We start from the raw sequence: 15,441 nt of genomic DNA on the forward strand, positions 1-15,441 counted from the left end.
TCTCTTTGAGACAGTGAACAGTTTGCACCATCTAAACCAGGGGTCCCAAACTGTCTTGCTCCACGAAGCCCTTATGGCAGGCACTCCGAAACCAAAAGAAAACATAAGTTCAGTTCAGTAAGTAGTTAGATCACAACAATCATGCAGCAATCTCCCTTTGCACAGATAGGACTGCATCGAAAGAAATGTTGTGCAGTCTAGTGTTGGAACTGTGAACCACCTGGTAGTTTTAAGACTGCCCAAGAGATTTTGAGTACTCCTGTTTTCCCCTGAAAATTTAAAATAATTCATGACACCACTGTGAATGTGCTGCAGCACCTTGCAGAACTAGATAAGACACCCTTCCACGTACGCCTTCATAAGGAGGGCTGTGCATTCACTCGAATTCATGGTCTCTTTTCACTGACTGCAGGAGAAGCCATACAAGTGCTCAGAGTGCAGCAAGGCCTTCAGCCAGAAGCGAGGCCTGGATGAGCACAAGAGGACGCACACCGGAGAAAAGCCTTTTCAGTGTGACGTGAGTTTGGCTTCCCTTTTCTTTCCCTAGTGTCCTCCAGTAACCTCCGGTAACAGGAGATATGTATGTGTGTGGGGGTGTATCCATGCATCTATTTGTGCATGTATGAGAGAGAGAGTGTGTGTGTGTGTGTGAGCTTTACAGTGCTGATCTGTGTCTATTAATGTCTTGTGCTCTTTATACCTTTTGATTGCATAATCCATGTAACCACGTTGTAGCAATGTTTTTTATCCTAGTTTACTGGCAGCAAATGAACTCTGATTTTCTTTAAGACTTGCTTGTACCCTGTTTTAATGCAATTGAGTTGTTCTTCCAAGGTATAAATACATGATGATTCAAGACAGCTTTCATGTGTCTGTCCAAGTCTTTGACAGGTTAATGATAGTTAAACCAGAGATTTAACTGGTTATAGATATTATTTATTTTGTTAAAGCCAAACAATGAATTTCTAAAATATGCATAAACTCCTTTGTTTAAAAAACGCCACTGCTAATTGTTTAGATTTTCTGCTTATGACATTTGAAGTGAAATGAAATTATCGACGTAGTTCACATTATTAATGAAAGGACAGAAATACTACCATTGTCAGTAAAATTAATTGGATCATTGATTAATTTAGAGAAAAATGGTTCATCGATGAACAGCATCACCATTCTATGTAAGATTGACAGTTGACAGAAAATTGACACAGGTGTTAGGGAAAACATTTACTTCTTGTTCTTATTTCTAACACAAAAATAGCAAAAAAAAAAAAAGTATTAATGTAGCTCAATGTAAGAAGAAACATTAAAGTTGTAATCTGTGAAATTGCACAGTACATAGTTCTCTTTAAATGTTGAGGGAAACTTGAGTACTCAGTCCCCTTGGCATATCCCAAAGGATAAAGGATGGAGTAAGCAGTCCATATGAAAGGAAACTCACAAACATAAGATGTTTTCCTTGTCTTTCCATGAAACTTTGGTGGTAAGGTTAAGGCAACAACGTACTCCCAGTGGGCCTACTCATAAAAATACCTTTATCAACAGTGAACTTCTTTAAGGGGAGAACTACTTGTAGAGAAAGAAATGTACACATGGAGAGCTCTATCCTGAACTGGAGGTACAGCCAGTTTCATAATTTAATGGATTGAACGTTCAGTCCATTGGTGCTTTTATTGGAAGCATTTTCATAAAAGCAAAACTTTTTTTGGGTTATTTAATTGTACAACTACACAAATAAGTGATGGGAGATAGAAATTAAATATTAACTGTGTATGGACATCTTCCTTCCATCACGCTCTACCTGACTTTTATTTATGCTGAATATTTTTGTGGACTGCTTCCTTACATAGACTGGACCATGATGTTATTTTTTAAAAATTATGTTACAAGCATGATTTTTTCTATCTACTTCTATCCCATTTACTTCTGTCAGATGTTCAAATCTCTCTGAGCCTTACCTGCAGTCCGGACTGGTCTGTTGAGAAGAGATCCAAGTTTAATGCCTCCAAAACTTCCCTGAAATGCAGCCTGGTCAGGGAACTGGCTGTCTGTTCCAAAATCTTATTCTCTTAACCTACCCATTCCAGATAGAAGTCATCCTTTCTCACCCCTTCCAGTCTATCTCCTTCCTAAATAGTTCTCAAATCCATTACTTCCTCTCAGTTTCCATTCCCACTAGCAGTGCATAGCCTGGACCCTCACCTCACTATTTCTTATTACGTCCAATCTCCTGTATATGTGTTCTCCACCCCACCAAGGTGATTTTTTAAAAATCGAAATGAAATTCACATAACATAAAATTAACCATTTTAAAGGGAACACTTCAGTGGCATTTAGTACATTGACGGTGATGTGCAGCCATCACCTCTGATTCCAAAACATTTTTATCATCCCCACATAAAGTTCCATACCCATTAAACAGTTATTCCTCACTCTCCCCAGACCCTGGCAGGCACCAGTCTGCTTTCATTTCTATAGATTTACCTCTTCTGGATATTTAATATAAATGAATCATACAATATGTGACCTTTTGTGACTGGCTTCTTTCACTTAGCACAATGTTTTCATGGATAATCTACATTGCAGCTGGTATCAGTACACCATTACTTTTTATGGCTGAATGATACTCTATTTTATGTCGACAACACAATTTATCTGTTCATCAGCTGATGAACATTTGGGTTGTTTCTACCTCGTGGCTATTGTGAACAGTGCTGAGACAAACGTGTGTATACAAGTTTTAAGTACCTGTTTTCAGTTCTTTTGGATATATACCTAGGAGTGGAATTGCTGTGTCCATATAGTGATTCTGTCTTTTTGAGGAACTGCCATACTGCTTTTCACAGTAGCTGTACCATTTTATATTCCCACCAGGAACGCACGAGGATTCCAATTTCTCCTCATCCTTGTAAACACTTATTATTTTCTGTTTTTTAAAATTATAGTCATCTTAGTGGATGTGAAGTGGTATATCATTGTCGTTTTGATTTACATTTCCCAGAGGATTAATGATGTTTAACATCTCTCCATGTACTTGTTTGTCAGCCAGTTGTGTATCTTCTTTGGAGAAATGTCTATTCAAGTCCTTTGCCCATTTTAAAATTGTGTTGCTTGTCTCTGTTGTTGAGTGTGAGATACTGGATACTAGACCCTTACAGATATGATTGCAAATATTTTCTTTCATTCTATATGTTCTCTTTTTGCTTTCTTGATAATATCCTTTGATGCACAAAACTTTTCAGTCTTGATGAAGTTTAATTTACCCATTTTCTCCTTCTCATCATGCATTTGGTGTCATATCTAAGAATCTATTGCCAAATTCGAGGTCATAAAGATTTACCCTTATATTTTTTTCTAAGAGCTTTATAGTTTTAGCTCTTACATTTAGGCCTTTGATCCTTTTTGAGTTAATTTTTTGTATATGGTGTGAGTTAGAGGTCCATTCTTTTGCATTTTTTCAGTCTTTTACCATTAAATATGATGGTAGATGTGAGTTTTTTATAAATGTCCTTTATTGTGTTGAGGAGGTTCTCTTCTAGTTCTCTGAATATTTTTATCAAGACAGGGTTTTGAATCTTGTCAAATGCTTTTCTGAATCACTTGAAATTATCATTTTCTTTCCTTTTGTCCTGTTAATGTGGTGTGGTACATTGTTTGATTTCCTTTTATGTTGAACTACCATTACAGTCCTGGAATAAGTACCACTTGTTCATGGCTTATAATCCTCTTAACATGATCTTGGATTCAGCTTGTTAGAGTTTTTTGTTTTGTTTTGTCTTGTTTTTTTGTTTGTTCATTTGAAGATTTTTTCATATATATTCATAGGGGTATTAGTTAGTCTGTAGTTTTCTTTCATTGTAATATCTTTGTCTGGCTTTGGTGTCAAGGTCGTGCTGGCGTCACAGAATTAGTTAGGAAGTATTCCCTCCTTTTCTATTTTTGGGAAGAGTTTGAGAGTATTGGTGTTAATTCTTCTTTAAATGTTTGTTAGAATTCATCAGTGAAACCATTGAGTTCTGGACTTTTCTTTGTTGGGAGGTTTTTTGATTCAATTTCTGTACTTGTTATAGGTCTTCTGAATTTTTCTGTTTCTTCTTGAGTCTGTTTTGGTAATTTGTGTATTTCTAGGAATTTGTCCATGACAACTAGGTTATCTAATTTGTTGGCATACAGTTCATAGTGTTCTCTTATAATCGTTTTTATTTCTTTGGGTTTGGTAGTAATATCACAATGTGACTGTTTTAATGTATACTCAATCATGTGCTTCTCTATGATGGCTTCTCACAACCTATAAGGTAAAATCCGCCTTCCTACTTGACTGAAAAATTATTATGGTCTTTCTCAATTCTTATTATTTTATGTCTTAATAATCTTATCTGTCAGTACTCTGCAGTTTCTTTGCACTAACACTTAGAGTTTCCGGAAGTAGTGATACTGTTTCATATCTCTGTCTCTTGTTCCAGGTACCTTGCATACACTGTTCCCTCTGCCTAGAAAGTCTTTTTTCTGCTCCTGTTCCCACTGTCTACCATATATATATATGTGTGTGTGTGTGTGTGTGTGTGTGTGTGTATACATATATATAGTAGACATACCATATATATATGACATTTGAGTGGCATTTGAGCAAAATTGTAAAGAAGAAACTGATACATATCCATTTCAGTTCTTTACAATTTTGCTCAAATGCCACCTCACTCATCAACACTACTCTAACACCTTAGGCCCAGTCGTTCCATGCCATGCAGCTCCCCCAGCATGCCATACCTATTCAACTTTAAATATCTTTAGCTACTACACATATGGTAGATGACTTCCAAATCTTTCTTTCCCTGCCTAGATTTCTCTTTGAACTCTAGACAGATATTGTGAGGTGCCTATGAGACATCTCTCCTGTATTCCAGACTGAAATCATGATCTCCCAGCCTTCTCAATCTCTCAACATGTTTCCTTCAACTACCCATCTCTCTGAGAACTCCACTGTCTCCAAATAGCCCAAGCCAAAGGTCTGAGCCTCATGCCAGACACCTCTTTTTCCCTGAGCCATGACCAATAGCATCATCTAGTTGAGCTTCTGTAGTTAGAAAGACACAGTGATCCATAGTTTGTATATGGTCTCTGATTTCACTACAGTCCAGAAATATGTAGGTGTTATTTCCACCTATAGGAAGCAATCGAGGCTCCCTGGGGTTGAATGACTTGCCTATCATTCACTGCTTGTAACTGGCCAAATCAGGATTCCAGGGATCAAACCCATGCAGCTTCCTCTCAGCCCCAGTAATTCCTGACCCTCTTTGCTTGTCTATATTTCTCAAACCTATCACCTTCTCTAAATTTCCATTGCCACCTTCACTTCTCTCTTTCTGTCACCCCCTACATCCAGTGCAGTAGCAAATCTGATGGCTTTGTATGTAAGTTGAGAATGTGAACACTTCTTACACCTCCACAACTACCAACCTAGTCTCCTGGAACAACACAATAGCTTTTTAATTGATCTCTCTCCTTCCATCTTTGCTCCTTAGTCTGTCCTCAACTTGCCACCCACAGTGATCTTTCTAAAACCCGAGTCAGATTTTACGTATGTGTGTGTAGATTACGTATGTATTACATTAGTCTCATTGGCTCAAACCCTCAACGACCGTCCATCTCATTTAGAGTGAAAACCAGAGTTGTACCAGCGTCTGGAAGTGGCCACGTGACCTGCACCCCCCGCCCTTCTGCCCCAGCCTCTCTGGCTTCACCGCCCCCTCCGCCTCACTCCGGCCACATGGCTTCCTTGCTGTTCTTTCAGACACACTGAGCACACTCCTGTGAATAGGTCTTTGTATTTGCTGTTTCCCCAGCCTGGAACACCCTTCTCAGGTATCTTTATGACCTGTTCCTGTGCTTCTGTCAGTTCTCGGCTCAAATTTCTTTCTCTGTTATTTCCATTACTTTCTTAACTCTCACCCCATAGTCGTCTTCTCCTTCACTGTACTTACATCCGCCTGAAATATTACGTATTTGTTTGTTTAATTATTTATCATTTATTATAAGCTCCATGACCACAGAGTTTTTCGTTATTGTTTATTGCTGTATTCCCAGCCCTAGAACAATGCCTGGCGTATAAGAAGCATTCAAAGAATATTTTAAAGGAATGAATAAATGAATCAATGACCACTGTCTGAGTTTATGTCCAAATCATTTCTGGCTTGGTGTGGAACATTGTTTGGCCTCCCTGATTCCAGTTGTGTACTCTCTAGCTTGCTGACTAAATTATACTTCGGTTTCAGTCTCTTCTTCAAGTCCCACCGCTTGCAGAATATACATCCTTCCAGTTTCTTATTATGATTATCAGGGTCTCTAGGATTTGGCTCCAGCCTTCTAACTTCCTTTTCAAGTTATTCCCCTAACAATGTCTCATCTTCAGCCTTAGTGAACAATTTTCATTCCCCACCTGAGCCTTGCTCTTCACTCCTCTGTACCTTTGTACATCTTCTTCCTTCTCCCTGGAATGTCACTCCCCACCTTAGGACGTGATAACCCCTGTGCATCCGGGAAGAGTCATCGCGCCCTCCTGTGTGCCTCTCTTGGCATTGTGTTCATGGCATTACGAGTATTTCTCCTTAACACCATGGACTCCACTGAGGCAGGGCAGAGCGCTCTTTGTCATTGTTCTCCTTACTGAAGTGGTGGACACACTGTATGTGATAAATATTTGTTAACTGAAGATGTCTGTATAAAATCCTGACATTATCTCCAAGGACTTTCTATTAAGCATGCTGTTTCCCTTTACCTTAAGACAAAATCAGTTTACCTCTGGCCTAGAGAAGGAATAAAATATTTCCCCATTTTTTGGGAAAGTGAATTAATACTAAGTTGGAGTAGGCTGAAGGGTTGTGTAATAATCACATGCGGAAAGAAAGAAAAGGAAGCATCTCTGTGGCACTTTTGGAACTCCTTGCTCTTCCCTATTTTTAAAATGACTATAAAAGACCTCACATGTGGCTGATTTATACAGAGCATCAGTTTGAAGTCTCTTAATGACTGCATTTAAGTTCATGAAAACATAGCTTTTAATGTCTGGGGTAGTCAGTTTCACAACCGTGACATCAGCTACTCTCTGCTGACATTTAACCCTCTGCCTTGGCCCTCGTTCAACAATCTGTTGGATTGTTCCAATCCCACGTCCTATTGGAGCTTCTCGAACTCCTTAATTCTGAGCCGTCATCAATGACTTCAGCATCCTGCTTAACTTCCTTTCCATTTCTCCAGCTTGCAGCTGCTGTAATTTTCCCATGGTGACTATGTAAATGGACTTGCACTTCGTATCCCTCACAACACACTGGTGAGCTGAACTGTCTGAGAACCTCCTTTATTTGTTCAAAGAGATTTTTATTTCTTAAAAATGGTGTCAGCCAGGCAAATGGAAGAAAGTATAGTGGGCTCACATATCTCTGTTTGAAGTGAGAGACTTTTTTAATAGTTGGCCCTTGGGGGGTGGTATAGATTCTGAACCCAGACTGTCTGGGTTTAAATCCTGGAGACCACTTCCTCATTCTGTGACCTTGGGCAACCTGCTTGAGACAGAAGTGTGTGTGTCAATTTCCTTCTGTGAAATGGGGATAATACCTAAAAGGGTGGTTGTGAGGATTGAACAAGCTAATGTTTAGAAATTGCTAAGGGTCATTCCTGGCACACGGTGAAAGTTGATGCCAGCCCTTAAACCTAGTCCCGGTGCCAGAAATAAATAACTAATAAAACAGTGAACAAGACGCCATGTCCCCTGCCCTCACAGAACTCACATTCTTGTGGAGTACAGACTTAAACAAATAAACCTGAATAGATGTCTCATTGCATTTTATGATAAAGATTGGGAAAGGAAAAAATGGAGTGGGCTATGAAAGAGTAGTTAGGGAAGAATTCTCTGAGAAAGTGACTCTAAGTAACCTAGAAGATGAAGAGGAGCCATGGGGGAAAGAACATTCTAGGCTCAGGGAACAGAATAAATCAAGGCCTGTAAGTGGGAAAGAGCATGCAGTGTTAGGGGAAGTAAAAAGGCAGGTGGAGCTGGAGCCCAGGGAGAGAGGAAGAGAGCGGTGCAAGGTAAAGTTGGAGAGCAAACTGGTAGCCTTTCAGCCACATTAAGGAATTTATTTTGAATCTAATTTCAACAGGAAGCCATTGAAGAATTTGGTATCTATTGTTCTTTTGACATGAGGTTTAGAGAAGGAGCTAGGGAAATAGAAAATAGGGAATAAATTTTAATTCTATCTTACACATGATCACAAATTTTCATTTATACTTATAAAAACAATTTAGAGTTTCTTTTACTTGAAAATAATCTCTAAAGACACCTTCTTTGGTTTCTCCAGAATTATTCCACAGCCTTTGGGTTATTTATATTGCTCACAGGGATTGTATCTATCAATTATCTACCTTTCCCTTTCTTTCTTTCTTTAGTTCAACAGATATTAATGGAATGACTACTCTTGCCTTCCTGTTCCTTAGGACTAGTAAGGAGAGACATTAAAAAGCACACAAATAATTAATTACACTCGAGGTAAGTGTTATAAAGGAAAAGTAAAGGCTACTAGGAGAGCATTTAACAGAAGACTTCTGTCAGAAAGATCATACAGGCCTCCCCGAGGAATGCATAGGAGGCAGCTAGAAAAAGAGAAGTGAGAAAGTACTGAGGCAGGAAGGCTGTGGTGTCTTCAACAGCCTACACTAAAGTTGATTAGTTGGGCTAGAGTTTAGGAGTTTCCCTTAAAGTAAGTAAGGATCCAGTAAGGACCCATGGAACAATTTTATGTAGTAAAATGACATTTATACTTCTAAAAATCCCTCCACCTGCTGGGTGGAGCATGGACAGAAGGGGATAAGGATGGATGCAGAGAGATTCAGATAGTATTTATCACCTGGGTCCTTTTGACAGTGTAAAATTGTCCCTACATTACAGGGAATTTGCATCTCCTCTGCTATATAAAATGCATGCAGCAACCCCCATTCTTCAGGACAGTTACACACCTCCCCTAGTTCCAAACATTTCCTGAGGGGAGGGGAAACTGTACCACCCATTTGAGAACCACTGACACTGGCTATTGCAATAATCTAGGCTTTGGTTTTCCGAGTGAGGAGCTGCATATCCCAGGAGGCCTAGGAGACATCCATTGGGAAATGGGAAGGAAAGATTACAGTTTTGATCCCTGCTTATTGTGTATTTTAAAACTAAGAACAAAATTAAACTTTATTATCATTGAATAGCAGGCTTGACTTCGGTGCCCTCTATTACTTTGGTACCCTTGTTAACAGCTGGTTTCTTGTGATGTACACTACTAAATGTGATCTGAGGGAAGAGTGGCAATTCCATGGTGATGCAGGTTGTCACTTGTTTGTTTTCCGTGCTTGCTAGGATTGCGATTTATGTGTTCCCAGTTAAGTGGAGATGTGGATTCTGTTATCTGTTTTTAAATAAAATAATCTTGTACAAAAGAGTCCTTTACAGAAACTACAGATTGAAAATAATATTAATAATACAGACACAAGGTAACAAAAAGAAAACAACAGAGTTAATATTACTAGTCAGCAGCAAATTTAGATTAAAAAAATGCCACTGTCATATCTGGAAAAAAGTAAACCAAAAAACTGAAATTATCCAGAAGACATTTGAAATATGTATTTGTCTACATTTTTGTTAAAAATGACTTTGACCCTAAATATCATATCTTAGATGTTGCCTAATGAAAATATGAAGTCATAATTATTAATACAAAAACGTTTATTTCATCTTTTTCACATTCTCTTAAAAGTTTGTCTCTAATAATATAACTTATAAATACCTTAGTACACTTGGTATATTTTATTTAAAAATACAGATAATAGGTGCATGCTGAAACGTTTTCTTATCGCTAGAGAAGCACTGGTCTAGGCAGGTAATGGTTTTCACTCAGGCTGTGGCAGCACAGATGGAGACTATTAAATGTCTTCTAGAAATGTGTACAGGGAAGAAGTGGTAATTGACTAAATGAGGTGGGGATGAGGGAGACATTGGATCAAGGCTGACTGCCAGATTTCCAGCAAGTGTCAGATGGATGGCACATTTTTGTTTTGAGACTTAGATTTGGGAGACAAAGAGTCTTTTTCTTAATTGAAGTATAGTTGATATACAATGTTATATAAGTTACAGGTGTACAATATAGTGATTCACAATTTTTAAAGGTTATATTCCATTTGTAGTTATTATAAAATATTTGCAATATTTCCTGTGTTGTACAGTATATCTTTGTAGCTTAATTTATAACCCTATAGTTTGTACCTCTTAATCCCTTACCACTATATTGCCCCTCTCTCCTTCCCTCTCCCCACTGGTAACCACTAGTTTGTTCTCTGTATCTGTGAGTCTGCTTCTTTTTTGTCATATTCACTAGTTCGTTGTATTTTTTCGACTCCAGTTCAACTTTCGACTTACTAAGTTTGCAGGCCCAGTGAGCTGTCCAGCAGGCAGTTAGATCCTCCACTGTGCAGATCAGGAGAGAGGACTGGGTTCAGAGATAAGATAACTGGCGAGTGATCTCCATATAAACAGTAACACAGAGCACAACGATGATGAAGATCACCAGGGGAGGAAACACCTAACGAACGAAGAAGTGGGCTGAGGAACAGGCCCTGAGATCCAAACTTCAAGGTTAGGGTGGAGAAGGAGCCTGTACAGGAAAGTGGCCAGAGAAATAGAAGGAAAACAAGGAGAATAGGTCCTTACGGAAACTAAATGAAAGGCAGGAGGGGAGTGGCCAGGTATGTCAGATGATACTGAAACTTCATGTTAAATGAGGATTCAGGAGTCCCCATTCCGTTTAGCCATGTGGAGGTGGTTGGTGACCTCTCAAAGCTGTTTAGGAAGGTAAAGCACTTGACGCATAAGTGTGATGGCAGTGGGCTTGAGGCATGCATGGAAGATGAGGATGGAGAACCTTCACTCAGCCAACGGTATTTTTTTCATTCCAAAGTAATATTTGGAAGTTTGTTTCCTTTTTTGTTCCAGAAAAATTAGGAAACACAGAAGGGAATAAAGACAGAAATAAAATGATTCCAAATTTCTCAACTGATGTCAACTAATATGAACATTAATCTCTTGATATTTTCCTCCAATACTTATTTATACAGATACAGTTACCATCTTTATTTCAGTATTGTAAATTGTGCATTAATCTTATTCTGTTTTCTTCCCTTTACATTGTCCCTTGCCTTTACATATTTTTTGAAGTATGATCTTTTTTTTTTAACAGCTGAGAAGTACCTCTTCATCTCGTTATATCAAAATGAATATACTCATTAACTTTGGGCAAATAAGTTATTTGTAATACTCCACTTTTATAAATAATTCTGGGATGAACATCTTGTATATACATCTTTGACTAGGAGCTATCATACTGGTAATACTCCTGGTTCTTTTAAGGCTTGTGAAAATACTAATAGTAATAATCTCTGTCCGTCCAAGGTGCTTTTGAGGAAGGGCTACTCAGTACCGTTGCACTCTCATCGGCACCATTTTCTACACTTAGGCACATTCCAAGCCCCCTTGTAAAATTATGTTTGGGTGTGTGTGTTGTTTTAAGTACATTTCTTGAAAATAGCATGTGTTTGCATTTTCCATTTTACCCTAATTTCAGAGCCTTTAAGGGTACTCAGTATTTTATATCACTTATCATAACTCATGTATTATATAGTCTGTCATTGTATTTTATGCTCTTTCATGTTCCTGGGTCTTTCCTTTTTATCCCAATTTTTTTTTTTAACATCTTTATTGGAGTATAATTGCTTTACAATGGTGTGTTAGTTTCTGCTTTATAACAAAGTGAATCAGTTATACATATACATATGTTCCCATATCTCTTCCCTCTTGCGTCTCCCTCCCTCCCACCCTCCCTATATCCCCTGATTTTTACTACATGACGTGAACTTACCTGGCTTTGTTTTTCAGTGACTTTAAAGGTATATAGTCTGCTTTAAATTATGATTGTAAAACTTTTGTTTACAAAGTTATTTCACAAGAAAAACGTCCTTTCCTCAGATTGATTGGAAGCATTATGTTTGTCATGGAAAATTATTCTGTTTGCTTTAAAATCATTTGTATATTGCAGGGAGCTGCTACTGTTTATAGTAGCTGTGTTCTCTCTCGGACCCCACATGTGGTAGCTGTTGTAGTCTCTTCTTTCCAACCTGCTTATGATTCTTTTTGCCAGAGAAGATGAAGGAGAAAAACTAGGCACTAACATTTATTGAGTGTCTTCAATACAACATCCATTTGTGTAGATTACCTCATTTAATCTTAGTATTAATTCTGTGAGGTAATGATCATTGTGATCATTTTATAGGTGAGGGAACTTGAAGTTAAAAGGCATAGTTTGTTCATTTAAACTTCCTTAGGAAGTGATAGAATCAGGTAGAAACTTGGTTAGTTAATTCAACAAATACTTGTTTAGTGCTACTCTGTAGGCACTGTCTTATCCCTTAGGATATATGAGTGAATAAAATATATGAAGATTCTCTGCCTTCATGGATCTGAGGTCAGGGTGCCAGAGTAGTTGGTTTTTTAGTGAGGGCCTTCTTCCTGGTTATGCCTCACATGGCCTTCCTTGGTGTGTGCATGCAGAGAGAGAGAGGGAGAATCTGTGTCGCTTCCCATTTTTATAAGGGCATTAATCCCATCACTCCACCCTCATGAGCTCATCTAACCCTAATTATCTCACAGTGGCTGCACCTCAAACACCATCACATTAAGGATTAGGGCTTTAACTTATGAATTTTGAGGGGACACAAACGTTCAGTCCATAGCAAAGGACACCAACATTAAGTCCATAGCAAAGGACACCAACATTCAGTCCATAGCAAACTCTAAAACTTACTTTCTTTATGTCACACTATGCTACTAATGTGTAATTCAAAATACATTATTATTGGATTATTCCCTCTCCTCACCAAACTGGGGGCTTGCCCTTCTGTGTTTCTTGTTGCTGAGAATGTAAAATCCCCCTTCTCCCATAAAGAGAGAGTGAATTTTTTATTTGCTTTTGTATTTTCAAATGCTTCACCTCATTCAGAACTTCAGCTTTCTTTCCAGTATTTTTACAAGGCTTTACCTCTCCCATTATATTCACTATGTTTTTCAGGGAATTTTCACATTATTTAAGTATTTTAGTTTACAGTGCATGTGCTTTTGAAGAATTTCATGTAAATGGAATTTTTGTGAATAACACCAAACTTTGAATGAAACTTTGGTATTATAAAAGAATTCCATTTCATTTTTATTTTTGAATAACTATGCCTCACATCTTCTGGGTTAATTTAATATTTTAAATTATTGGGCTGTTTAATGTCTGTTGAGTCAGGTGGCAATGTCGCAGAGCTTACATGAAGAAAATGTGAAGTATTTTTAATTGGAAATAAAGAACTGGAATAGTGGATAACGAACTTCTGCTTAGGATGCTTAAAGCAGCGTTAACCTTTTACTTCACAAATGGGTCCAAATTGAAGGGATCACTGGTGAGACATGTCTTGTGCTATTTATGCCATATACTAGAAAGGTGCCCTCTAGATCAAGGCATTTTGTTTAAGAGGTTTAACATGAAATTGTCAATACACTGAATTATGGGGAGAAAGATACTGTTTCCAGGGAGTTGTGTCTTTAGAGATGTTTAAAAATATAGTAGCTGGGGGAAGAGAGAGTGGTTGGGATGCAGAGGACACACATTAAATGCAAACAACTCTTGGAACTATAATTAATTTTCTTTACCTTTTACCTTGGATGTTAAGTTCCATTTATTTCAAGAGCACTTTTGTTCTTATGCCTGTCAGTATATACTTGATAATAGGAATTTGCATATTGTATTTTGTATAAATGATAACTTGGTGTATCTTCAGATTTTTCAATATAATATGATTGGTATCTTTGGGTCTTTTCTAGGTTTGTGACTTGGCTTTTAGCCTGAAGAAAATGCTGATCCGACACAAGATGACTCATAATCCCAATCGTCCACTGGCAGAATGCCAGTTTTGCCATAAGAAGTTTACAAGGAATGACTACCTCAAAGTGCACATGGACAATATCCATGGAGAGGCTGACAGCTAATGGTAGCTGTAAAGGAATTAAGCCATTCAGAAGGGCTCCTAATACGAAACCCAGATTTCTCTCAGCTGATTAGCGTAGCAGAAGTAGCCAAAAGTAATTCACTGGTCTCATAGTTCTTATTTGCCTACCTTTAGAGTCTGTAGATACATATGCAAAATAAAAAAAAAAAATCCTACTTTTGTCAAGAAATGGTACAAATGGAAAAAAATAACTTTGTAGCCTTCCAAAATACTACTTGTGTTATGTCTTATAAAAATGGAAAAAGGAGCCATGGCTCTTCTTCTTGGCCATCTCTCTATAGTGAAGTTTATTAACATACTCTGTTATTAGGCTTTTTTATTTTATTGTTATCCTTGTGTATGTATGTGTGTCTGTGTGTGTGTGCACTTGTGATGCTGGTTATTGCAACTGGTTATTACTAGTTTAGCCAGAAAGAGATTAAGATTTCCAAGATATTTCACTGCAGATAAGGATAAGGGGCAAGAGTTTTCAAAGTCTCAAGCATGATAACAGGATAAAACTTGCTAAAACAGGCCAAAAGTTGATCTTATTTAATAAATAGCTCCTTATAACAGATCAGTTTAAAATAAAGAGGTATTTAAGAACTAAAACATTGATTGAAATGTTGTTCATTTTAGACAATTCTCAGGAAACATTATTTCCTCTCTCATTCATATGCTGACATTCATGGTCTAGATAAGATCAACACAAAAATGACCATAACACTTAAATATTTATCAGGCTGATCCTCCTGAGTTTATACTAGCGAGCTTTAGAAATTAACAATATATAAATATATATAACTAAAAATGGAAACAAAATAGGTTCTCATTATCTGCTGACTGACAGGGTAACAGGACGGTAGGTGTATTAACAGTATTAGTCATGATACACCTGGCCCTTTACCCTCTCATTTCATAAACGTGCACAGAACATGTTAGTACAGACATAACAGTCCTCAGAGCATTTACATTCTGTTTCACAAAAGACATTTTTCAGAATCTTGGCAGTAGATAATTCTGAAACACTTTTGAATTAACTCTCAATCCTATATAATTAGGAATCCAGAATAAAAAACATAAACCTGGCAATTGTTATGATTGAAATTATCACTGATGCTTAAGGGGAATTGAAGCAAGAAGCATAATTTCTTCCTTTAGGTTAAATTTCAATTCAATACTTGAGAGCAACATACAATGAACAGCTTGTTTTGGGAGAAGATACGATAAAATGTAATAGTGTTGTCAAAGCAGTGTAGAAGAATCCAAAAACCAGAAAAAAATTAAAATGAAGCCCAATTCATGAACTTTCCTCTTTGGAGACCATTCAAAAGA

At 37.6% G+C, this 15,441-nt stretch overlaps 1 protein-coding gene across 1 annotated transcript in view; it reads left to right on the forward strand.

Moving 5' to 3' along the window:
- The window catches only part of PRDM5 (PR/SET domain 5), a 211,301-nt gene extending 196,835 nt beyond the window's left edge, over positions 1-14,466 (forward strand). The window contains exons 14-15 of the mRNA XM_061191122.1: positions 413-517; positions 13,943-14,466. Coding sequence (XP_061047105.1) covers positions 413-517; positions 13,943-14,107 — 270 coding nt within the window. The 3' untranslated portion in view covers positions 14,108-14,466. The remainder of the gene's footprint in view (positions 1-412; positions 518-13,942) is intronic.
- The last annotated feature ends 975 nt before the right edge of the window (positions 14,467-15,441 follow it).

This window comes from Eubalaena glacialis, chromosome 5 (genome assembly GCF_028564815.1).
Source record: "Eubalaena glacialis isolate mEubGla1 chromosome 5, mEubGla1.1.hap2.+ XY, whole genome shotgun sequence".
Lineage (NCBI taxonomy): Eukaryota > Metazoa > Chordata > Mammalia > Artiodactyla > Balaenidae > Eubalaena > Eubalaena glacialis.